This window comes from Drosophila erecta, unplaced genomic scaffold, assembly GCF_003286155.1.
Source record: "Drosophila erecta strain 14021-0224.00,06,07 unplaced genomic scaffold, DereRS2 tig00000055-arrow-pilon, whole genome shotgun sequence".
Lineage (NCBI taxonomy): Eukaryota > Metazoa > Arthropoda > Insecta > Diptera > Drosophilidae > Drosophila > Drosophila erecta.
Window position 1 is genome coordinate 12,223,826 of NW_020825200.1, and position 26,942 is coordinate 12,250,767.

Genomic DNA, 26,942 nt, shown 5'->3' on the forward strand with positions numbered 1-26,942 from the left:
AAGCTGAGGAGACCCAATCAAGTCTAGCATACAAATTTATATTTCACGTTGTACTTATATTTACCTAGATAAAATGAAATTGCTAACAAACACACAAAACTCCCTTTGGAAAACATGTTTAAGCCCATACAAGTGAAATAAACTAAAATATCTTTTCAAACTGTTTCTCGCATCTTACTTTCGTGGTGTGGGTACTATCGACTATTACATACCTGTTAATCGGATTGCGAGGAAAGAATACTCTTTCCGATATTGCTCACTAGCGCTACCTAGTGGTGGTTAAATTTAGTACAATTGTAACTGGAGGCAGTTAGAAAATTGGCAAGACAAACATCAATGTGAAAAAATAGCAAAATCTTGACATCTTTCATAAAATGAGAAATCCAATGAAGCGACATCTAGCTCTGATTGTGGGAACCCGATGTCAAATGTATAAAAAACTAGTATGAACCATGTAAATTGATTTTTCTACACCGTTTGAAACATTAGCCGCCAACTTTTTAAGTATGAAAATATACATATAAATAATATATACCAAATGATTTCGAAACAAAGGTTTATTTAGGCAATTACTAACTTTAAATTTTTTTTGCAAAAGATTTTACAACAACCTTTAAATTTGTATGCATACCTTTTCTGCCTATCCCCAATTTAAGTCCATTTTGATTTCGTTTTTCCCAATGCCATAAACAACATTATACACAATTTTCTTATATATTTCATTTTTATTTCTGCACATATAGTATACATACATACTAATTCATAAAGTTTTTTTATTATTTTCTATGACTTGCTGCTGCTTGGTTTGCTGTACATGCATCTTACACATTTTGTTTAAGGGTTGTTACCTTTAATTATTTTCGCTTCTTTATAATTTAACGGCCACATTCGATTCTATTGGATTCGGTTTATGTTAGTTTTTATTATTACTCGGCTCACGTTTCTTGGGGTTGAAAGAGCAAGCAACTATATTCTTTAGAATTTAGCAATATCTTCAAAAAGTGCTTTGGAAACGGAAAGACTTTAAGAATATCGAGAATAGTTTGAGTTTTGCGTTGAAATCGAATTTTGGAGAGTTCTCTCAGCGATTGCATAATACTTTTTAAACTGTTTGGGTTTGCTTTGTATTTTTGAAAACACCCGCACATTTACCAGATACTACTGCCATTTAGTTTTTCCCCAAACTTTTTTCGTACATATCTAATTGGGTTTTTAGTTTGTTTATATTAGTTTTATTAATTAGGACGCCGCTCCAAGTTTACTTTTCTTTGTTTCATATTATAATTGGTTTTTAGTTTTGCTTTGTGTATTTAGTTAACGATATGTTTGGTATACAAACTTTATAATACCCTGGCTATGTTTTTAGTTTTTCTTATTAATTTGGGATAGCTTAGAACAGCGCAGGTTGGCAACGTTTTGCTGAGCACGGGCGATTCTTATGCCACCTAAAGCCTGACACACAGATCTAGAATGTTAAGAAAATATTCGATAGCTATAGATTGGATGATACATCCGAAAGATGAGCAGGGAAATCAAGTGGCTCGCGAAGAATAGAGGAGCTATGCCTCGGGAAATATACTGGATTGGACATTGAAAGCTATTTGCGGTTAAAGGGAAATAATAGCGACATTGCGATGGTAAATACGGAGTCTGTTACTGATTAAACTTTAGCCAATTGATGTACCTAATTTTAGCTTGTTTTTTTTTTTAATTTAATTTGCTTGATTTCTGTTTCAGAACATGACTTTTTGGTAGAGATGCAGTTAAGGGGCGTATTCGTTTCTCTAAGTGGTTCCTGTGGCACATTCAAAAGATAGTTTTAGGGTACAGAGGTAACTAAACTCTAGTCGATCTTAACCATTCACACTCACACAAGGCTCACCACACACACAGACACTCATCCTGTTGCACACATGCACACTGCGTCTAGAACCTAGACATATACATATATAGACCTGATGGCTAACTAAAATCGTAACTAAATCCCATTTAATTCTACTGGCCAAGGTTAGCCGGACTGAGCACCAATTCTGGCTCGAATTTGCTCGACGACGCGGACGCGGACGACGACGCCGCTGCCGCTGTGGGCGGCGAGAGGAGTAGGCTACTGCCACGCCCCATTACCGAACCGGCGGATGACGGATGTGATTTTTGATGATCCGTGCCGGTGGTGAATGATGAGGTGGTCAAGCCGCTCAGTACCACACCGGATGCGGTGGCCGGTCGCATTAGGCTCAGACTCAGACTCGTAACTCCGCTTGTTTCCAGCACCTGGCCGGGAATACTGGCTATCGTTGTGCTGGTGGATGAGGCGGTGGCCACCGTCGAAGGCGCCGGCAGCGGCAGCAAGCTAATTGCTGTCGTGGTGGGCGGCATTGTGAAGGCAGTGCCCGTTCCCTTGCCGGAAGCGGAGCTGCTCATGGACATGCCCAGGGGTCCGCGTACCGTCGCCGATGCGGAATAGGTGTGCGGCAGGGCCGGTGGCAGGTCATAGCTCGTCGGATGCGACTGCGACGTGGGCAGCCGTGCCGTGATGGTGGGCGTAGTCGTCGTGGTCGTCGTTTTGGGCGTGGCTCCAGTCGAGATGCCCGGCCGATTCAGTCGAGGTATCGCACCCGTACTGCAGCTGCTGGGCATTGGAGCAGTTGTAGGAGCGGCTGTCGCTGCAACAGGTGTTGTGGTCTCGTTGCTGGCATCTATCAGGGATGTCTCCGCCACCACCTCCAGCGAATCCTTGACCGTGGAGGAGGAGGACAAGGACTGCGACTTCGGCATCTGTTGCTGATCCTGCTGCTGTTGCTGCTGCTGCTGGCGTTGCTGCTGCAGTGCCACCCGCTGGCGCACCAGCTTGCTGTCCGGCTTCTCATCCACCGTGCTCAGGGTGGTGGCTCTCGTTATCCTCGATGTGGCTGCTGTTGATGTTGGGTCTTTGGTGGTACTACTCGTAACGGCAGTTGTGGCTGTTGTACGTTTGGCAATCTGCTGCTGCTTCTGCTTCTGCTGATCCTGGTCCTGGTCCTGCTCATCGTCACTCATCTCGCAGGCATTCAGTGCCGTCTGCAGCTTCTTCATCTCCAGTGGAGCATCTAGGAGGAATGGCAAATCGTTAGAGCTTGGACTACCCTGTACTTTGCTGTATATACCACCGCTTTCCGGCTCATTGATGATCGGCACCACGCGATTGGTGGCCGTCTTCTGCTCATTCTGCATGAACAAGGATGTGGTGGCTATTTGTCGCAGTGCCTCCATTCCCTCGTTGAGCATTTTGCTCTGGCTGCGTTTGTGCGCTATGGGGTATTTGGGCTGCAAGACGGAAATAGTTACCATAATAATTTGTTAAAAAATGTAGCAATTACCACCTGAAAACTAGGTCCTCTTGCTATCGAAACTCTTTTGCTCTCGTTTCTGAGCAACGATGTCGTGTGATCCGCATCAATCTTGTTGCCGTTTTTCTTCCGCGTCTTTTTGCTAGATGAGATGCAGTGCGATGGACAGATGCAGAAGAGGATGCGTAAAATGCAACAAATCAGGCCCAATCCTGCAGAGAAGTGAACGCTTTTAGTACATGCTCTACTGACACTGGCGATTAACTATTTATTGCCTATGAGAGAGGGGCCTATAAGTCTTAGTTCCGTGGTTTTGAAGCCCTTCTCGCCGGTGCCAACGAACGCGATGACGAGTCCCAGCGCCACCGTGCCCAGACCCACGTAGAGAAAGGCATTCGCAAAGGTGCTGGGACCCCGCAGAACGCCCAGGAAATCCTCATCGTCCGATGAGCCGCCCAAGGAGGCGTCTTGGATCTGCCAATGGAAATGGGCGTTGTCAGTACATGGATTAATAAATGGCAAAGGGGTATTTTTATCGTAACACAACTCAAGGAAGACAAACCTAAATGTTTTCGTTCATGGATTCATTGGAATCCAATTATTTTTTAAAAATTATTAAAGGTAGTGAATTGTATTACTTCATGTTTCCTGTTTAACATTCTTTAAATCTCCTTTAATCTATATATTAAGTACTTATACATTTTCCAGTCACTCATCAGTAGTAATTATGAAATGAAAGGGTTAGTAAACAAAAACATTTTTTAGCCAGTCTTCCTGGGGTCATGAGTTTTTAAGGGGCCCTAGAAAAAGAATGACGCTAACATCAATCGGCTTCCAATGAACATCAAAGTAAACAGTTTGATCTAGGCAATAAAAATGATGACTATTCGGTTTGGTAGCCTGCTTCACCTAACAGAGAATGCGCTGAACATTGAGAAATTGGTGCATGAAAGAAATGTGACGGCTGGGAGAGTGGGTGATAGAAATATGGGGTTACAATTAGAGGCGGTATTACGATTACGGGTAGTATGTACACGGCGGTAGGCGGTCCTTCGTGGTGGCACTTACTCGGTTGCGCTTCACCCAGCGTCGGTGGCAGGTGGCCTGCTGCTGTTGCTGATCCTGGACGCTGCAGCGTCGACCCCGCTCCAACCAGGCGGCACGTCCTTGGGCGCACTTTTCGAGGAGATCGGGCGGCCACAGAGGTGAGATCGTGACCATGACCAGGACCGAGTGACAACGATAGCACGGATAGCACGACGACGACAACAACACACACAGTGGTTGCGGTTGCGGTTGCGGTGGCGATTGGGTTTTGAATTGTTTTTTGGCGGTGGTGGTTGTGGGGCAGATGCATAGAAAATATATACAGTTCAGTGATTAGTTTTGGGCTGTGTGAGATCGTCTCTCGTTTGTGGTTAAGGGGAGTACACATATCGTTAGAATATAGAAATACATATTTCCAAAAGCATACAATACAACTCATCACAAGAGGAACGTCTAATGCAAAAGCAATCAAATTTGTTGTCAAACAGAATACTGAACACTTGGTTCCAAGAGTATATCTTGTCATCAATTACAACATCAATGGGAAACATAGTTGGTTGCCAATTTCATATACTTTTTGTTTTCTTGTTTTTGGTTTTTTTTTTTGTTGGCTAGTTAGAGGAGTAAAGTAGTTAACAATTAGGAAATGGTAACTAAAAACAGTTAAACAGCAATAAAAGGAGCACATAGATATATAGAGAGGAAGGAAGACTTAGGTACGGAAATTATGGAACATCAACTGAAAACGAGAACATTGAAAGGAGTTAAACACTTAGATGGCAGATGAAGGAGCACACTTCAAGACACAAGTCAAACATTTTCCATACAAATTAATCAGCATGCCTCATCGCAGCTCCACAAGCAGCTAAGACAGTATTATTTTGGTAGCGCGCCCATGCAAGAAAAATAAATCATGAGAAAACCCCATAAAAACCTAAATATGTAAAATAAGGTGGGATTAAATTTGTAGTTAACCCAATTAACCCAACAATTTCCGACCGACTACATCGATCCTGCAATTTGAAATATTAGATACAAGATCGTTTTCCCCTTTTAGGCATGGAAATTCAGATCTATATTTACGGTTACTCTCTATTTATATAAATATGACCTATTGGGAGTGAACGAAATACGTATACGTAATATTTAAGTGCCATATTAAGGCTGTGTCCCCACAGCTTGTCGCAAATTAAACAAACACCAGTCAATGTCAGCTTAAATTGCGCAGACAGCGAGTCATAGATGCCATCATCTACATGCACCTGGCCACCCGCTGGCCACCCGCTTTTGGATACACGTGCACTGGCCAGCACGTAGACGGGCTAATGAGCGACTATAGCCCCGGCCTGGAGCCATCCTGCCTGCTCCGTGGAGCCTTATAAACAAGGCAATGTCACTAAGCCAGCCACTAAATATGCTGCGTGCCAGTAATAAGGCAAATAAAACGACACACAAACGGGCTGGCCTATATATTCGAAGGAGCAAGGAAGCCCCAACAGATATAGATGTATGTGTGTGTGTATGTATGGCTGACTATATAGTTGGTGTTTGAGTATATAAGTGAACATGATGGACTTTGTATGTAGTGCCACGTTTTCTGGTTTCGTTTGCTTTTCGTGTGCAAAATCGCAGTCACACAAAGCGAGCGCCAGAGGAAAAAATAACCAAAAGCTGTCGGAACGAAAGTGGAGAGAAAGTATCGATCGGCTGCTCCACATAACTACGGCTGGAACTGGAACTGGAACTGTAACTGCTGTCCTGCCCTTGACTTAATGTAGGTGTAATCAACAATTTGCGACGCTGATTGACGAACACCGAGCAGACTCAACCGAAGGCCACCCAGGAGCAAAGCAACGCACGTACGCATGGCGATGCACGAAAAGAGGAGTTTCGTTGAAGGTGCAAGGTGCCGAGGTGGCAAGTTTTCAAAATATTTGACTAGCTTGCCGATTGAAAGTTACGTGTGGAAGCCAGTGAGTGAAATATATATTCATATATGCTGTTGCTTCCTAATCCTTAGTTGCCTTTTCTATTGAAATTGATCGGATTAACATATAAATTAAGAAAAAATATGTTTATCTAATTCATTGCGCCCTGATTTAAATGGGTTCTTTTATAGTTTATTTTCAGTCAGCTGCTTTGTTTTATACCCGAAGCAATCGTTTTACGGACGCCCATCTAATATTCATAGGATTTCGTTGAATTATTCATATTGCGCATACGCCTGTTGGGACACGTGGCCTTTTGTATGTTTTCAGCAAATATTTAATTTGATAAAAAACGCTGCCCTTACGCACACGCTATGTATTCATTAAACTTTCACCTTTGCCAATGTTCGATATTTCGCACAGCCAATTTGTAATCATCAGCTTGGCCAATATCTCTGTTCCTTCGATGGATTTGCTATTTATATGGGCGTCAGGCACCAAGAGGCTTCGGCTTTCCGTGTGTTGAAACTCACGCAATGCGAGGGCACAAACAATGCCAGAAATAAAGGTTAAATAGAAATGTTGTAAAAGCTACAACAAAGCGTCGAAAGTTCTTTCAATCGGACCTGGCTTATGAAGGCGACAAAACGCTAATGAACACCGCACACGGAAGCTACCCAAGGAATGTGGGCAAAGCTGGGTGTTTAGGGTGTATAGGGCTTAATGGAAAATCGAAAGATGCCCAAAAATTGGCTGAAAATAGCACTTTTAAATGCATAGAAACGTCGATAATTAAGTATACTTTATTATCTTAGTCCACGAAAATTCCGTAAATTTTGTATTAAAGAACAAAAAGTTAGACAGTGGAACTGGAATTCCTATGAAGTGTGCCACTTCTCTGGCTTTTTGGTAATACTTCTGGCTCACAACGAGATCCCTAATTAAACATGTCGCCGTCGCAATAATGCCCCTATAATTTATGATAATTAGTGACTGAAAGTCTCACAAGCGTTATCCGCAGAGTGGCCACATTTATACGGAGATTAGTGAGGAGTGGGCTTTCCATTGTTATTATCGCCATCGATTTTTGTTTCCATTGTATAACAATAAATTGTTTTGCCGCAATTGCCTGGCGGCGTCGAAAATTAACATGTACTCGTCAACAATTTCTGCCTGGCGAACAGGAAGTGTAGCCCATTAATGACAGCAATTTATTCGTGCTCATTGATTGTTTGTTCAAGTGCACAACTTGGTTTGCTTTTCCGACCCTGACTGGCTGTAAAGCTGTGTTGGGTATGTCGATAATGCGTTGAATCAATTAAAACATATTTATCGTTAATGCTGTCCAATTGGTTAATTTGTGCTGCCCATATGGGTTTTTTAGGTATCCGGCTTGAGGGACCAAACCCGGATTTTGCTCAGACTTCAATAACAAAAGTACTAATTTAAGCGATTAAATTGATGCGAAGTTCCGAATATGTTTGCTGCACGGTCAGGATTATCTGTTCGCTTTCGACAATTGAAAACAAATCTGTGACAGGACTCGTAAGGAGGCAGATGCCGACAGCCCCGGCGATTTGGCGCGTGTACAATTTTATTATGCAGCTGCTAGGAAGGCAGCGACTTGAGCCGAGTGGAAAATGCACTTGCAAAATCAACTGGAGGCGGGCAAGGGGACACCAAGTTCGGACAGGTGGGCCGCGAGCCAAGGAACGTGGCTGGGAAAGAAAAAGTGCGCAGGCTAATGAAAAATGCAGGAGAAGCCGCAGCTGGAGCTGACACACGACCAGGTCGTAAAGAACGAGGTGGAAGCTAATGCTACACTGTGGTTAGACAATGCAGCAGCAGCAGCAGCGGCACAATGCAGGGCACCGAGAGGAGACATTACAGGCAATTTCACTAAACGACACTGAAAGGCACAGCTTTCGAGCCCTTGCCCTTCTCACACTTCAGCTAGTGCAAGTCCAGCCTGATGTGTATGTGTCTTTGTTTCCGGCTGCTGTCCGGGTGTTTGGTGTCCGGAATCCTGAGGCGACTGGGCTCAAGGTGCTCCACGGCCTATGCGGCGAATCGGCTGAGCTGTCCCGAAACTGGCACATGGCCAGGGCCACGGGGCGAATGTGCAACGGGTTTGCCTTACGCTCTTGGTACACAAATCAGCATTAAGCCAAGGTCCGCAGACAGTTCATTAGGCCAAGTAATGCCCGGGGCTCCACTTCGTAGTGGACACTTCAAAGAGACCGCAGTTTGAAAGGTCAATAAGGTAAATATGGATATACGATTAGGATGGAAGACCAAAATAATGCAATCAATTCAATGCATCAGGAATGATAATTTCTTAGTTTTATAAAAGGTATAAATGCCAAATCGAATTACTCAAAACGCTAAGAAGCATCACTATTTTCCAACTGCATTTTCCGCACAGCTAAGTAATGCCTGCAAAAAATTACTAAAAATACGCTTGGCTCATTCTGTTTGTCCCACAACTTGAGAAGCACTTCGAATAAAATTGATTTGATTTTAAATTCAATTCGCGTAAAACGCACGAATCGATGCGAGGAGCACATGCAACACATGGGGCCCAGGACTGTCAGGCAGCCAGTGAAAATCCGCAGCCAAGGACCAAGGAAACCAACCGGAGAGATCTGCAGCCCGGCTGGGCAACAAAACAATTTAAAGGCAAAGCCACAAAGAACAGTGGCGAAGTTTTCCCAAACGGAACCCGGGAAACCGAAAAAGTTAGCATTTAAGCGCAGATTGTGTAATGAAATCAGACCATATAGAATATGTATGCGATAGGAGGGAGGCAAGGGGAGAAACAACGCCAGTGGCACCGCAAATTAAAGTCGTTTTGCGGCTAAATGTGAACAGTGGTGTGGCTTTGCGGACTTGGACTTCAAACGGAAGCAGACATTTCTTTTGGGTTTTTCCTTTTGCGGCCGGATATCCGGCCATGAAATGTAAACGTCGCAGCCGCGTTTCTTTGCCTTTGTTTGCCTAATGAAAATGTCAAACGGTCTGCCAGAGTCCCGGGTTAATTGAATGCATGTGTCTGACTTTGACTTTGAAAAAATAATTTTGGGCGGGGGATAGTGGAAGTCAAGGAAATAGCAAGAGCCATCGATCAGCAGTCTGTTCTGCGCTCAATTTCACATTTCAGCGACGACACTATAAATCAACCCAAGGGCTGTGCAGAAAGCGCTGAAAAATATGCTACATAATTTGTTCGCAATAAAATGTGCTTAAAGTGCTGCGCCAAGCACAGAGGCACTCGAACGACACTCGACAAATTTTCCTCTTCCATTTCTTCATTTTTTTTGGGTGGAAAACAATGGAGCGGGACGAACGGAAAATGCATGTCGCTGGTTTTCGGTTCCGTTCGATTGCATTTCATTGCGCTGCAAAGTTTCGCCTTTTCCGGAGCTCTTACGTTCCACTTCTTTCCCGCTGCCCTCCCTTCATTTCATTTCCAGTTGTTGTTCTTGGCAAAAAATGGGGAAATAGTCTATGGCAGGCTGGGAAACTTTTTAGCCACAAATGGCAGTAAGTCAAGTTGACAGAAGAAGCCAAGTTTAAGTCGGGCCTTTCAAGTGCACACATGAGTGCTGACCACAAATTCTGCAATTCTCGGCTGCCACATTCCAAGGCCTTCATTAGCCACCGAAAATTGATTAAGTCCTTGTCAAATTACCATTGATTACTTACTGCCACCATTTATGTTACTTTATTCGGGCTAAGCTTACCACACGAACGTATACAGGTTGCGAGCGAGAAGAATCACATCGAAAAGCTTTAGGATATTGTCGGCGAATGGGTTTTCAGGGATGGAAGACTTGGAGTTTGATGATACACATACTTTGAGCCTGGCTTTGTAGATATTTTCAGGGGGCATTAAAAAAAATATTAGGTTTTCGAAATAACTGGCTAGCTATAAATATTATGACGGATTTGCTTTAATGCTAATTATTTTCTAGGTGTAAGTATTTCATAAGCTAAATCCACGAACGAAATAGTATTAGGATATTTATCCCTAAGCTGCTTCCAAGAAACTTTGCCATGACCACAAGCCATTAAAAATATTTGGAAAATATGTAGTATAGTATTATTAAGCCATGTGAGGGTTAGTCAATAGGGCATTATTGCAGTGCTTGGTTCAAAGATACTTGTTGATTAACTCACTCTTGTGCTTTGGCTTGCGGTTAGTCAGCAAAAGGCATTTTAAAGGGTGTTGGGCTTGGTTTTTGTACAAAAAGATATTGATAGATACGCCGCTGTCAGTGAAATAATCCCTTTTAAATGACAGGCCATTGGTACCCACATGTGGAAAATAAAACAAACAGTGGAAAATAAATAATGTTTTTTTCTTGTTCGTAATTAAGCGCATGCGAAAAACGCACAGACTGCAAGAAAAACTTATTAAAGAGTTGGCCGAGCGAAATTAGAGCGAGACCGACAAGACAATTAAAATGCACGCAGCGGAATAACATTTGCATTCCATATATAAATATATATATAGACAGAGAGTACGGATAGAGAAGGATAGATAGACTTACAGATAGAAAAGAGCAGAAAATATAATAAAAATGACGAGCAAGGTAATGCAAACATGCGAGGAAAAAATGTTGAAAATTATACGATAGTTTTGTTTGTTGTTGAAATTCCGTCTGTTTTTACGTCCCAATATGTTAGAGTTCAATTTGGCGCACACACACACAATTGCACGCGCACACACACTCACACAGTTACATAGATAAACATAGTTATATGGATTTAAGCTACTAAACCTAGCACGCTACTAAGTTTTTTAGTCACACAGAGCACGGGCCACAGCACAAAAAGAGAGAGAGATATACATATTATATAATGAGATACAGAGAGAGAGAGAGAGAGAGCATTGTGATTACAATTTTAGACACCAATAGAGGAATAGAATCGGTAATGGATCACAATATCTAGACTCCTTAATTTTAGACTGTACCTAATTGGCGATCTGAATTTTTCATTGATTTTCATTTTAGCAAGCGTTGCATACTTTTGGGTTGATTTCTTTTTGGGGTGAAATAGGTGTAATTTAATGTCGCGTACCTGCGTTTGAAAGAAATGAATAGAAAACAGTGTTTAACAGGAGTACGAGTGTGTGTGTGGGTGTGGGTGTGGGTGTAGCTGTGTTTCCTGTGTTCATTTTGGAGTTTTAGTGCGTGCTTCGCATTGAGTAAGAGAAAGTAGGAGAGAAAGTAGAAAGGAAACCATAGAAATTTTGTCTCGTGTGTGTGTGTGAAAAGAAGGGCTTAAATTCAAGCTAAAATAAATTATAAAAAGCAACGATTGAAGCTCGCAGCGGATATATTCCCAGAAGAGTGCCACATGTGTCGACGTAGATTAAAAAAATCATAAATAAATTTACACAAATGATTTTTTAATGTGTAACCTAGCATTTTCGGTACTGGCTTTATACATACTTTTAAGGGCCTTTATAATTGTAATTCAAGGCTAAGTCTGCCCCAAAAGTATGCATAGTAATACGCCAAATTTGGTTGATTTCGTTGGCAAAATATCACTTTAATACTTTTATTTTCAGAAAATTTAATAAATACTTTTGTTGTACTCGCATGGTGATGAAATGCGCTTGATTGGCTGGGCTGAGTGGGGCTTGAAATTTAGTTTTAATTTTGGTTAGGTTTTTAGCCGGCATAGCTAAGTTCAAAGGCTTTCTAAACTACGATAAAACATTTCCTTACATTGTACTTATAAATGGTATTTGTTATAGGAATCACGCCAACTCTGACTTACCCAGACCGCTGGAAATGTATTTGTATTTTGACTTACAGAACCCAAATCGAAAGAACGACAATACTCCCACCCAAAAAGCCTTTTAACCCACAGCCAAAATATATGCTGTGTACACGTTTTGGTATTTTCTTTTTTCTGCTTTTCTTTTCTGCTGCCTTATTTGTTTTGTATTCTTGGGTTGTTTTTGTTTTTAGCGCTTGCTTCAACATGTGAATGTTCCACAAAAAAATGGTTTCGGGCCGAAATTAAAATGTGCATTTCAATTTAAGGCAAAAGTTTCACTTTGGCTGTCGACTCGACGCGAATCGGTCGGCATTGTCAAAGGGAAACATTTTTTTATTTGCATTTTGCCGTTTTTGTAAAACATTCAATTTGATTTTTTTCATTTGGATTCTTTGGTTTTTCTTTTTTTTTTCCAAGCGTATTTTTTTTGTTGACTTCTTGATTGGTTTGACTTTGTGGAACAAATTTCGCAATTGAATCAAGTTGAGCTCCTAGATCGAAAACGGGAATGAGAGGCAAGTAAGCTTTACAGAATCTTTTGGGAAAACTTGATACCATTTTGTTTATTTTATATTAATGCATTTTGCTTGAGTGTTTGTTTGGCGTTTGAGTGTTATGTTTTTTCTTTTGTGGTTGCTGTTGGTGGTTCGTGTTTGGTTGTTAGTTAATGTTGCATACTTTCTTTTAGTTTATCGTTTGATTGTTTCATATGTCTGTTGTTTTCTTTTGTTTTGTTGATGACTACAAATTAAAAAACTAAAGCCAACAAATCAAGTAAGAAACCAAATGAAAACTCGAGAAACTAATTGATTGTTGAGCTAATTGAAAAGCAGAGAATGAGAGCTCACAAAATGTATTCTATATGTAAATTTAGGTCATTTGGCGTTTGGCAAACTTGTTGAGTTTAGCCACTGATTTATGCTAATTACTTTGACGATAGTATGTTAATTAAACCGCTCTAATTTTACAAGAGCCACTAATTATGCAATTTATGATTTTTCTCATACATGGCGCCCAACGTGGGGCCTGAAGTTACTCAAATGTGGCGCCCAACGTTAGACCTTAAATTGGTGGTATTAAAGCGCAAATTATTTCATTTCGTAGGCACTCATTCTCCGCCTAGGCATGTATATTTGATGTGGATGGGCACTCAGTTCACACGATTGCTCAAGCTAAGCTGGCTGTTCTTGCAGTATAGTCGCTGGATCCTTACACAAAACGCCATGGAGGGGTCGTTCAAATCAAAGCAATGAAAATGCTTGTAAATATTCAATGCAATTCTGTTGGTCGGAACCGTTTTACTCGCTAGCCCTGCTTTGCAATTAATAAAATATTTAAAATATTTTATTGGCTTCGGCATAATGCTCAAACACACACCAATGGCAGACCAGGAAAAATATTTTTAATATTTCATGTGCAAATGCGTACTGGGCTTTGTACGAAACGTAATGAACTTAAGCGAAAAATTGTGAAATAAAAAATGAAACAAAATTGGCATACAAAAGGAGCGAAGAACAGACAGATAGTGGATAGTGGGTTAGGTAAGTTGGGAGAAGAGAGGAGATCAAATGCAAAGCAAAGTGAATTATTTACAAGCATTTTCATTGTACTTTCAAATTACAACCAACTGCAAGACGGCAACGTAAGCGGCACAGCGCAATTGCATAGAGGCAATCACGTAGGTGATCATTACGTTACACATATACAAAGAAACACGTGGGACACTTGCACGTGATGAACGAACGATAGAACGGAAATAAAAGTTTTGCTTCCATATTGTTCGGTATGCAAATGAGGGTTTTCTTTTTCAAAATGGATGCTTTGGCACTTACTTCCGGCGGTGGCGGCGGCGGCTGCGGCGGCGCCGGGGGCGTGGTCACGTATGTGTTTTTCTAGTTACGCAATTGGATTACATCGAGATTGGCGAAAGTTAAAAATCAAAAATGTAAGATACAAGATACATAATTTGTGTGATCTGTTTTACGTAAAACGTATGCAAAAATCGGTAGGCGAAATTTACAGGGTGAAAGAGTAGTAGTTTCGAGTAGAATGAGTGATCGAAGTGAGTAAATTAAAAGGTAGTGGAAAATTGTTTGTTTTAGTGCGTGTTAAGCAAAATAAAGTGTATAATTTCGTTGATCAGTGGATCCTGCAAAACTCAAAAGATCCACGGAACAATCTCTCACAACTAAAGTACAATCCGTGTAATTGTTTGAAATAATGGCAAAAATGTGTCTCAAATTATAAATTAGTTGATGTGCTTTATATTTGTTATGTAGGTAATTTGTATTTGATATTTCATAGCTCGTTTTTGGTTTTGGTTTATCTGAGTTAGGTTTAGTGAAGAATAGTTAGAAGCACTTGCTTTGGATACTGTTGAGTACTACTCGACTAGTTAATAGGGTGCAGCGTGTGAGTGGGGAGAGCGCACTAGATATGTCTGATCTGTTAGTGGTTTTGTGGGTGAAGAACTACACACGTCTTTGATTATACTGACTTTTATTTATACGTTACATAGAGTTTAAGCAAGTGCAAAGTAGGCGAAAGTGGTTCAGATTTGCATTGGGTGATCAGGGGTCCTCTGTTGGGTTGGTGGGTTGAGGTGGAGTGGGGTGTAATTGGCTAGAAGGCGGGGTCTGTGCAATGTTTCAACTACAGTTGAAGCTAAGTGAGGGACTGGGTGACAGACAGATAGTTATTGGTTTATAGAGAGTTACACTTAGTGGGATAGAGACAGAAGGTTAGGCAGAGAGCTAGACAAAGAGAGAGATAGTTGGATAGCTTTAGAGAGAGATAGAGGTAGAGAGTTGAGCAAAAGCACTAATAGTTTGCTGAGAATTGAATAAAGGTGGTTAAGCTAGTTGTACAGCGCATTTAGTTGTTGGCTGGCAGAGCTCTTAGACTTGAAATATATAGTATCTATGGATATATCGTATATTATTAAATTGTCTACTGAGTTAACAGTTAATTCAAGACTCGTTCAAAAGCGTCTCTACGTTCTAGAATCGGGTATAGTTGGCACACGCTAAGTTAATTCCAATATGAAGTAAATAGATGGAGAAAAAGTTGAATTCTATTTAGTTAACCTAGCATAGAGTTGCCACACTACTTAAGAAAAAAGTATGCTCTGATGGTGGGAAACTCTGGGGTGTTTCTGAACTCAAAATAGATATTGTGTCGTGGGCTCGAAACTTGGGAGGCTCGAATAGAGAAGGGGACAGGTACATAAAGATAGATAGTTGGGGATAGAGAAGTACAGATCAGAAAGATAGTCAGATAGTCAAATAGCTTGGGTGGTATTGGGTGGTGGTTTTCGGTTTGGATTGGGTCTGGAAATTAGAATTTCTTTAAAGCTGATGATTTTCATTTGACGACTTTTAAGAAACTTGCGCTCTTTGATTTAGGTTTGGGTTCTTAGAGGGTCAGAGATTATAAGTTTGCTTTACTGAACTTTTATTTTGGTTTACTTTGGGGGCTCTTCAGTTCAGAGGTGGACAGAGAGATAGAGAGATTCATAGAATGTGGTTTAAATTTAATTAGGTATTTTGTTTGGTATTTTATATTATTACCCATGACTCAGGTGGATAACGAGGAAATGGAGCTATTTCTTTAGTTGCTACATTACTAGGCAACTCAAGTCTTCCACCTAATTTTCGTAGCTTTCTTCTTCTCGCCACCCGAGATTTCGATCTTAGCATCAATGCGGCCTGCATCTTGGTGTTGTTTTTTGTTCTTTTGGTTAACGGTTAACGGTTAAAGTTCTTAGTTTCTTGTTTTACACGTCAGTTGTCCGTTGTACAACGGTGCGTATGCGTCACGTCAGTGATTGCGTATCCGTTGCGGTTGCGTTCACAGTTCGAAATCAATGGGATGACACAGGTTACAGGTTTAGGAGCTTAATAACGTCCAAAACTAAATGTCACGAAGTCTGCGCGTTACGTCGATCGTGAGGGCAGCATCCAAAAAAGGCGTGCTTTCAGTCCGTTTACGGGTACGGTAACTTTCTCAACTTTCTCAACAACTACGAGAACGTACTGATAGGCACAAAGAGGAGGAGTATAGAAATAGAAGCAAAGAGTAATATTTATGTTAATTCTTGAATCTGGTTTTCTTCAAAACAGATCCCTATGTGTAGTGCTGTAGTTCTTGTGGTGGTTGGTTTTTTGGGGGGTTTTTCTGTAGCTGTGGCGTTTGAAAAACTGCGTCAGCCTCGGAATCGAAGGGCTGGCGCAGTTGAGTGGCGGGCTGAGGATGGGCTGCGTTGATCGCCAGTGGTCGGCTGCTTTTCTAGCTCCGTTAAGTCGTTCTTGTTGGTTGGTTGTGTTGCTGTTGTTGCTGATGCTGTTGCTGTTGCTGATGCTGTTGCACTGTGTGTTTCGTATAGGCTGTGTTTCTTTCCAGCGGTGATGCTTCTGACTGCGCCTGCGACTCGTCCTGCGACGCTCCTGCGGCGAATCCTGGCTCATAAACGGCGTGAAGTACGGGAATCGGATGATCGGACGCGGACTCGACTGTGGTTATGTCGTTACTCGTTACGTAGCGAGGCGTAACGCAACGCCTGGCCTTTTGCTACGTAGCGTTCACGTCACGCAGCTTTGTATTCGTAGGAGATTTCATTTTCGTTTGGATTTTGGCATTGAAAGCTATAAACATTTATTTATATCTATGAATTGACCGTTTTCGTTAGCGCAGCGTTAACGTAGGCGCACTGCGTTTAGAATGTAAGTGATTGCCCGACTTAGTCTATGCATATTCTATTTTAATTATTTTAATTGTATTTTTCCTTGTTGCACGTAGAAAAGTCTTTGAGTTGTTTAGTTATAAGTTGACCAACTTATTCATTTGGTTTCCGTTTCCATTGCCGGCCTAGACTAGTAATTAACGTTAGTGACTACGAAGTTGAGTTTTAGAGTTCATTTCGTTTAGGCTACAATGAGAGAAGGCAATGTCGTTGTCGAATTTTATTGTTGAAGTAACTCTTATTGGTTGTTCAATATATATTATTTCGGTTCGATCACATTTGGTGCAATTAATTTAAGTTTTTAGTAAGTAGAAAAAATATTTAAAGCTTTCATTTTTTATTTTGTTTTCCTTTTGCTTTGCTGTAGCACTAAGTGTCATTATCGCTAGCTATATAAAGGTCAAGCCCACGCAATATATGCTCATTTTGATTTATCGTTCTGTGTTCACAGTTGCCTTTTTCCGAGGCATAATTAACGTTGATTTGAATTATACTAAAAGTGTCTTTATTTATATTTTATTAGTTGATCATATCACATTTGTTGCAGTTTTCCAATTCATGGCGTTCGGTTGTTTGACTCAATTTTTATTTGCATATGACTGTTATATGTATGTTCTTTGCTGTTGCTCCATTTAAATTTTTCTGTTGAATGGATAAATAACTTTTGATTTCAATTATGAGTTGGATTAAGTTGGCGGCTTTATTACTGTGTGCATTGGCAACGCTTTAAATCAATGGCCGAAATGTTAAATATTGTAAGTTGTTACGAATAATATTTACTTGTGAATTGTATTTGTTCATTTATTATTGATTGATATATTCAATGGAAAGCCATGGCTCGTCTTTTTATAAATGTAATTTGTTTAAGTAGTTTTTGTGTCGAGTATGCATATTAAGTTATCGATTGCTGTCCATGAATATAAACGAGAATCCGTTTGCAAACAATGGAGCCCATGTCAATAAACCAAATTATTCATTTATGAAGATAGCTCCACTTGAACGCACCCAATGCACTCGGGCACATATTCGACTTGAATCAATTTCATTGCCATTGCCCCTCGTGAATGAAATGCTAAGACATGGCGAGTGCAAAGTTTCCAGGCCGTTGCAAATCACTTGCAAAAATCTGGTGAGTAATGCAAACATGGAAAATATTTATGGCATATAAGCCATGTAGCTGCACTGCAATGCCATAATTCAAATGGCAGCTCTGAGATGAGAAAAGAAACGGAAGGCCGTGGAAAAGTTACGCCAGCTTCGAGCTGCAACTGGAATTCATATGCAAATCCTGCAGCGGAGGCAGTGCCGCAGCGGGGATGCCTTCTTTTGTTGGGCAAGTGGAACAGCGACCTAAGCAAAACTGGCAACTGCGAACCGAAAATTTCAATAATTCAACAGCGCAAAGCGGAAAAAGTCACTCGTTGAACGATGCAGATGAAATTTTAATGAAATACAGATTCATGCAAAAGCCACACACACTCTCAAACGCAGACACCCTTGCACAGCATACAGCAGAGTTCAAGAGCATAGCAGCAATGACAAGTGTTACATTTCTTAACTTTCAAATAAGCAAATAAGCCTAGGCAGGTTAGGCATTATGTAAATTCAAGGCATGCAATCGTAGATCCGAGCAAGATTATGAATATGACTTTTTTTTAAAACTACTTAGCGTGATGACCCCTGCTGTGCATCCGTACAATGCAGGCTTCGTGGTCGTTAATGGAGAAAAACATGACACAGCGCAGCTGACATAACAAAAGCTGGCTGGCTGACTCCGACTGACTGGTTGCAGCGCCTAAAAGATTGCTACATTTTCGCAATTAAACACACACGCGGCACACTCACACACACACTCGCAGAATCGGAATGTGTGCGTTGTGTGCGTGTGTGCGTCGGGCTACACATGTTGCTCTTTGGCAGCTAGTCGCCAACAGAGCAGCAACAATGTCATGCTGACAACATAAGCGCATAAAAAGTATACTATGAAAATTAATTTGTGCACCATGATTTCGCCATATTGCCAGGATAAAGGCGCAGAAGTGGATGGGGAAAGGATAATGGGTTTCGGAAGAGTGGAAATAATATATGACGCTTTGCTGTAAATTTCATTAACACTGAATTGCCCTATTCTTTTGTGAGAAATTGTCTGCTGGGTGCCATGCATTTTATGGCCAATTGTGTCGAGTGCATTATGGGAAAATTTATACAGCTCTGCGGATAGGATATTCCTTTGAAGGATATTCAAGAGATTTATCCCAAGGGCACTACAATTTCATCAGCATGCCCCAATGAAAGATGGTCGATAATAGTTTAACCTTATACTTTCAATTATAAAATGTCATCAATCACTCGCCACAGGCAAGGTAATTGTTGTAAATGGCTGTTGTAATAGTGCAATAGCACAGCTTAAACTTAAACCGTGGAGAAACGTTACAAGAAAAATCATTTTGGAAAAAATGAAAATCTAAATTAAGCCAAAATAAACGTACAATATATTACCAGAACGCTGTACCTTTAACCTTTATTCGTTTTCACGTCGCAGGCTATTATAAAACATTATAATGTTTGAACTTATGCAAATTCAACTTTCACATTTCGACGGCAGCTTAAAAATGCAGCTAGACCCCGCAAATCACCATGATGGCAAACAGGAGGCACGAATGTGGCCCATGAAACCGCAGCCAAGTAGCCAACCACATAGCAAATCGACTCTTGCCTCGTTGCAACACTAGTGAGTGAATATATCTCGGGTTAATTAATGTGAATGCCGAAATCCTCCTGCTGGCGAATTTTTGGCACGACGCCCGCCGAGTTGTTCACCTGGTGTTCACCTGGTGCTCACCTGTCTCAGGCACTCGACGGTCGCCTTGTCTGCAGGTAATTAAAGGCGTGCGAGGCGCCCCTTGGCGAGAATTTGCATATGCCACAATGCCGTGAGAAATGGCAACTGTCCTCGTGGCGAGTCATGTTATTTGATTGTTGACAGGCATTGAGGCGACCGAATATGTGAGTGTGTCGTCTGCGTGTCCCCAGTTTGCCAGTTGCTGTTTGCTTCAAGCTGGCTGGCAAATTTACCCTGACCAACCACTAACCGGTGTTAATTGAGCATAAGTTATTGAGCTGTTTCGATGCAGGAGAAGGCTTGATTTGTGGCAACGTAGGCTATTATTATTTAAGCAAAAAAACCAATAATTAAGATATAGTGGAATGTTGTGTACGGAAAATTAAGTTTTAGACTCGCTGTCATTTAGAGCGCTTTCGTTGTCAGAAATAATCGACTTTGTGAGTTCCACAGATATTCCTAAGGTTTGAAATCAGTTCATAGGATGCCTCTTATATTTTATAATATACATATCATAGCAAGTTAAATATTGCACAATTGGTGTGGCAGCTAAGCGAAAGCAAATCGATGCATTTATATCATAAAGCTCAACTCTTCATAAAGCCATTTGCCAATTTTCGTAAAGCAAATAAATACCCCTTTGGGACCATAAAGCGGCCCCAGCAATTTTGAAACTGTGCGCAGTGTGCAGAATAATTTGTGTCTTTTTAAATGATTTTTATTGTCGATGGCAGTGGCTACAATCAACAACAACGCTGTCCAAACTTCGAAGATAAATGTTGGCGAGTGTGGATAAGCAAACGGAGCAAAAAAGCATCGAGCCAAAATCGAAAATTAATTTAAATGCGGCTTTGTAATAAACGAGAAGAGTTTCTTGCTTCTCGTGCGGCTCCATGTGTGTATTTGTTTGATGTGAATGAATTATGCAACAATAATTCAATGAAGCCGCCACAAAATGTGCAATAAATAACCAACTGTCGTTGCTTTGGTCGCATCCATTTGAATACCCATTACTCGTAGAGTAAGATGTATCCAGGAGATATCAGATATCCAGCAGGTTCAAATTTCTTTTAGACCATTGCCAATTGCCAATACTGACCTGTTAAAAAGTTATTTAATCTAAAAGTTATGGGAAAGTGATATAACCAAACAAACTACTTCCAAATCCTGCCGTCTAGCTGACGGGTATCCAATAGTCGAATACCGATCTCTCTTTTTCGTTTTGTGCCCGGGCATGATTACCACTTTATTTGCGAGATGGCTTTTGGGTAAGTCGGATGGAGTGGCGAGTGCGGCTGTGCACTGGCAATATGTCAGTTACAATTACGAGAACTGGCCAAGACCGACGTGCCTGACAAACAATTACCAGCAACCGCCGAGAATTGCGAAAAATGGGCCATCAGGATGTCCCTGCACCGATATAAAGTGGGCAAGTGAGCATCAAGGATGGCGCCGGATCTGGGCGACAGTTTGAGTAATTATTGAGGCTGCATTCTGAGGCAGCAACAGTCCCCAGTGTCGCACTTCTTTTTTTGGCAGACATCTCGTATAATTGGAAATTAAATTACGAGCACGACGAACGACTTGTTCGTAAATCAAGGCATTTTGTCCGTTTGAGCGTAAGCGATTTGATTCATCAAACTGAAATAATCACCATCGAACGGCCTCGAATTCCCGATTGCAGCATACTGCTGTTTCGAAAGCCGTCTAATAGTCCGTCCTTGACGTGGATTTCAATTAATATGAACGTTATCTAAGCTGGATGGATAGTTAAGCAATCTAAGCTGGAATAGCTTTGAATATCTGAAACGGATGCCAAAGGTTTTCGTTAGGAAATACTACTTAAATCCTTGACAGTTTCAAAATCACCTAAAAAGATGTGTCTAAAATATAGATAGATAGATAGATATAGATAGATAGATAGGTGGTGGTCTGAAGACCATATTCTTTTTTCTGATTGCCTTTACAAGAAGCTCTCACGGCTAACTGCTAATGCAGTTATTAATCTCAATGTCACCATTTTGTTTATTCATAAATTCTAGACACTCTACCCCCGCGAAAATCGCAGCGAACGTGGCACGTTTATTTTCACCTTTATTACAAGTCTCTTGCCCATTTTCATTTTACACTTTTCCCGGGCGGAAAGTGGAAAGCGGCGGCGCGGGCGGTGGGACAAATGGCGATGATGATATTTTTTCGCATTTCTGGCGTCCGCCATTTTGCCGCGTACTTTTTTCCCTATTTTCCAGCTAATTTACTAGCTGTTGTTTTTGTGCACGTTGCATACATGCATACCCATACACACATACATACACAGCGGAAACGCATACACAGACCCAAAGGAAAATCCATGTCTCTCTCAGCGATTCGAGTGGCAGAAAAGCAGACTAGAAATGACGCTGGCGTGGTTCCCTGGGAATATAATAAATTTCAGCGGCCGCCAGTCGCGTTTGCTGTTTACTTTCCTCGCTTTTTGCACTTTCTCTTTGGCACTTTTATTTTCTTACACCCAGTTCTTGGCAAAACGCGGACTACCCAGACTTATTGTGGATGTGCACTGGCACTGAATCCCCAGATGCACGATCATCGCATGGAACTGCCTCTCATGTCAATGTGAATCATGCTAAATTATATGGGTGTACTTGTGTTTTAAACATGTCTAAGGAGTCATTATATTTTTTGTTGTTATGACTATGACATTTTCGCAGCTATCTGCTACCCAGAATAGTGAAGAATCGTTAAGTGAAAGTAACCATTTAAGCATTTATCTTTTATTTCAAAGTTCGCTTGATACGCGCCTTTAAAATATATATCATATTTAAAAAGGTCCTGCCAGCGAGTTTTCGAATGGGTTCCCACTTTACTTGGATTAAACTGAGTTGTAAAGCTTTCCATCAGCTAATGAGTATACTTGTGTCGAATCAGTGGAATCTATTTGTTTTGTTGAAATGGTTTTCAGCGCTTCCGCCTTCAAAACGGGTCTTCCAGAGATTTTCTTTTGTGCGCGCGTTTTGTTTAATTTGCGCAAGCTTAGTGCTTTATTCCCCATAAAAAAGTACCCATGTATAATGTACAAATGGTTGATTCGCTGCCTATGCAACTCAAATAATAGCGCAGTGCTAAGTTTTTTAATTTACCACCCATCCACTCATCCAGGGCGCATTAAGTGAGTCGTGATCCTGGAACTTTAAGGACGACACTTAAAGTCGCGTTGGCGGCCACCCTGCACTTTTATGGCACACATTCAGTGTTGCCATTAGCCTTTTACACAACATTTGGCAAGTGGCGCCACACGGAGGAGGTGACCTGGCTGGGAAGCTGGGCAAAGTGGGCGAGGTGGGTGGTCCGAGCCTGCCAAGCTCTTTTTTAAGTCGGGCAGGGTGCATTATCAGGCCGATACAAAGGCACATTATGCACTTCCGATTCTGGGATTGTTGTTATGCATGCACTTGCAGTCGTCGTTTTCAGCGTTTTCCTTGTCGATGCCGCCGTTATGGCATCGCCTCAAAAACGAGGCTAGTCGAGAGGAAAGCTGCACGGACACATGGAGCGGCTTGACTCCTGCCAAAAGCTACTTGTCCTTATTTTAAATGCCATACATGTGCAAAACAGTGTGGGTGTGGGTTGCCAGAGCTGTTTGCACAGCCTCGATTGAATATTTCGAAGTTCGTAGTGTACACTCTCTTTGTGATAACTTCCTTGGAAATGAATCATGCTGATAATGTGTAATGTGTGCTGATAAAATCCGTGTGGACACCTCAGATGCTTTCCATATAGCTGATATATACTCGCATTTAAATTGGTATCACATAAATTATTTGTTTTCCGCTCATCATTTAATAACTTAATATGTGCAGAACTGCGCAGCTCGTTTTAAAAGTAAAAGGTATATAATAATAGTGCTTGATTTAAACAACCACTTAATACACGCTGTTGAAATAATGCTTCCACATAAAGTATACAAATAACAAAGTAGCCCCTCGAGAAATTTGCTCTGTACCCAACCATCATACAAAACCATTCAGCTTTTTAAGGATAATGGTATTCCCAACTTGGAAATATATAGCTAAAGGACAAGATACGTATGTTAGGGCGACACTCATACAAGGATAACAGGAATATTCAGCATGCACAAGACACATAAGCTAGCGTACACCAAAATCGGGGAATGGGGATCATAGACGTGTCAACGGGATGAGGGCTGGCCAGGATCGGCCCGGAATTACCTCGAGATGCTCGCACACGCAGATGCCCTCCTCGCAGTAGGCGCATATCTGCATCTTGCGCCCATTGACCCCCAATCCTTTGAAGATCAACTGCGGTTCATCGGCGAGCAGTGGCTCGTACTGGGTCTGCTGGACTCCGGTGCTGAACTGCAGCTCCCTGAGCTGCCGCTTGAGGCCGCCGCCTGCACCACCAGCAGCACCACTGGCACCGCCAGTGTCCTGCTCGAAGGCGTCGCTCCTGCGCATCCTGTACACGCTGCACTTGCGCTCCAGCTGACCCGGCGCCGGCGGATGCATCGGCTCATCCTCGTCGTCCAGTGCCTCGCCGGCGGTCAGCGGCTGTCGCTCGGCGGAGGACTCGAAGAGGAGCTCCTCGGGCCCGGGACGCCGCAGCTTGGCCACGTGGCCTGGCGAGGCCATGGGCGTGGCCGGCGTTACAATGATGGCATCATGGTGGGGAACAAACATGGCGCCGGCGCCAGCTAACTCTGCCTCCGCCTCGGCCGCCATTGCGGCTGCAGCGGCAGCGGATGTGCTGGCCAGCGGCGGAGACGTGGGCGTGGCTGTCTCCAACGAGGTCACTGTCGTTTTAACGCCGGCCACCGCCGATGGCGACACCGCCATCGCCTCCGCTTCCATGTGGGAGACCAGCGGCAGCGTGGCCGTCGCGGACTTGTGCAGCTGTCCGGCGGAGATGACCGGATGGAAGCCGGCGCTGCTGCTGCTGCCGGAGTGCCGGTGCACCAGCTTCGGTGAGACGCGTCCGTGGGATGAGGCGAACTGCTGGTAGGGCGTCTGCCCATGATGACTCAGCAGAGCGGGTGCGGTCTGAGGCGTGTGGGCGTGGGCGTGGGCGGGTCCATGGGAATGGGAGTGGGCGTGCGCGTAGGCGTGGCCATGGGAATGAGCGTGGGTGTGCATGCGCAGCTGCGACACCGACTGGGTGTCACCCTCCTCGATTGGCAGTAGGAGCTTCGATTGCGTCGTATAGGTGGCGCTGAGTTTCCGTCCATGCGGCTGCGGGGCACGCAGATAGTTCTGGGGCAGCTGGTGGAACTGGCGCGACTGGCTGCGAGTGGGCGTGGATGCGCCCTCGGCGGCATGATCGGATGCCAATCCGGCCGCCTTCGGTGGATGCAGTTTCGCCTGGAGCTGCTGAGTCTTCTTCTGCTGGCGTTGGCGCTGCCGCGCCTGGCGGGAGGCCAGCGAGGCGCCACCAGCAGCTGCATACATCTTGCTCGAGGAGAGGGACTTCGCGCTTGGATGCGGTTACGGATTTAGGTTTGGGTTCGGGTTCGGGTTTGGGGAGGTTTGGGTTTCACCTCTAGTTACAAACTAAGTACAGGGATTACATTCGGTTTTGGAGTGGTTTTGTCGACAGACCTAAGCTCAAGTTTAGTCTAAATAATTAATATTCAATATCTTTAATATCTTCCTTTCAATTGTTTTGCATTAACGTGTTCTCTTCAGTTTGAAAACTATACTGCTGTTATATTATTTTTAGCGGCCTTCCTGAAATCCCCTAGCAATCTTATAAAGCGAGTGTGTAAAACGAATTTTAAAAAATTGTTAGCAAAAAGTGTTTCGATTTCGTTTGTCCCTGTAAAAACGACTGTTCAACCTTATCGCTTTGTATTTCTATTTCAGAATTATCCTTGCCCAATATATCTGGTGTGCTGTGGTGTTGTCCCGTTGGACATAAATGATTGTACTTTGGATTACTTGCTTAAGCTTGAACCGAATGTCTGTATGCCAGGCCTAAAATAACTTGTCGTGAAACCATCGAAAGTAAATGTATGTGAACTCCGAAATGAAAATGTTACAAATGTTTAACTTAGGCTAGGGTTATCCGAAAGATATATGTTTTGTGCATACTCGCAGTGTTCAACTTTGTCGTCTCTTGTTTGTATATAAAAAATATGTTTCAAAAAGTTTGTTCTTTGGTTTTCGGTGTCTATTAAAATATGTTTTACAAATATTTCAATCTCTGCTTATAAACATTTAAAAAATATTCTATCTGCACAATCAAATTGCATACTTTTGGGCGTATTGTCTGGGTGTATCCATCGACATGTTTTAGTTGGAGCTGTGCTTGAATTCCTTGTGGGATTATGACAATTTAAACAAAGTATTTGGATTATATATATGTTTTGCCTAAGTTGCGTTGTGTTCTATAAAATTTTCAATGCATATTTTGCCTTTCGCCTAGCTAATGTCCGTTTGGGGTATCAAAAAGCATTTAAATTCTAAACTCACACATATACATTTATCATATTATTTTGTTTGAATTTCTTTTGATCTTCTTATGATTTCCTGCAGCTCTTGATTTCTTTGTTCTTTGCTTGGATGTGAATTCTCTGTGGTAAATACTCCCTCGTTTATTATCTCTTAATTTTTATACATGCACATCTGCTGCTAAAATACACCCATAGAATAAATCAGCTAATCATTTCAACAATGCTACATTTTCCCACTTTTCTTCTCGCTTTTACTCGCTCATTGCACAGCATTATCTTAACTTAGGTTCAGAGACGGATTTACTGCAAGGAACATGTGAATAACATATTATGCATAGCCGCACTTATGACTAATCCATATGAATATACACAAATGTTACAACTTTAATGCTAAGCTGCAAAATGTATCCAGTGTAGAGAGAAATATTAATTAATGACTTTTAAAAATAATGAGTGAAACATCTGCGTTGCAAAGTTCTCAATGGCATTACCTCCAAACATAAACGAAAATGCAGTTAAATAGAGTAAAGTGGCTTTCACCCATGTAAACAGTTTTATCAGAAGAAATTTTGCAGTATTTTGCTTGCCCCCCAAACTTTCAACTTGCAATCTCTTTTCGACCATTTTATTCCACTTCATTAAAAGGTTCGTGCAATGAAAGTTCAGGTTTTTTGGGCTGATATCAGACAACCCAAAATGCCAGTTACATTTTGTGGAGGGGTATAATATAGAAAAATACGAGTCTTTGAATTTTATAGCGTCGGAATAAACACATGCATCACTGCCAACCGAAATTTCTGGT

General features: G+C 42.0%; 1 protein-coding gene and 1 pseudogene across 2 annotated transcripts; both read right to left on the reverse strand.

Annotated features, from left to right (window-relative positions):
• Positions 1-1,930: 1,930 nt before the first annotated feature.
• On the reverse strand, positions 1,931-25,827 carry LOC6542033 (mucin-5AC). 2 transcript variants are annotated; one of them, XM_015159466.2, is made up of 6 exons: positions 23,904-25,827; positions 4,395-4,502; positions 3,602-3,800; positions 3,360-3,538; positions 3,144-3,303; positions 1,931-3,086 (listed from the first exon to the last, which is right to left on the reverse strand). In XM_015159466.2, the coding sequence occupies exons 1-6, from the start codon at positions 25,134-25,136 to the stop codon at positions 1,996-1,998; spliced, it is 2,970 nt and encodes a 989-aa protein (XP_015014952.1). In that variant the 5' UTR covers positions 25,137-25,827; the 3' UTR covers positions 1,931-1,995. The 2 variants fall into 2 exon arrangements, with proteins under 2 accessions (XP_015014952.1, XP_001969610.2); XM_001969574.3 differs by lacking the exon at positions 23,904-25,827 and adding an exon at positions 15,664-15,820.
• LOC113564071 lies at positions 16,287-17,144 on the reverse strand (annotated as a pseudogene).
• Positions 25,828-26,942: the final 1,115 nt, after the last annotated feature.

Excerpts from the sequence above, each read along its gene's own strand:
- LOC6542033 (XM_015159466.2), bottom strand. The coding sequence starts at position 25,136 with ATGTATGCAGCTGCTGGTGGCGCCTCGCTGGCCTCCCGCCAGGCGCGG. Across the intron at positions 3,801-4,394 it reads GCTGGGTGAAGCGCAACCGA|ATCCAAGACGCCTCCTTGGG; the intron begins GTAAGTGCCACC and ends TTCCATTGGCAG. Across the intron at positions 3,304-3,359 it reads CAAGAGGACCTAGTTTTCAG|CCCAAATACCCCATAGCGCA; the intron begins GTGGTAATTGCT and ends TCCGTCTTGCAG.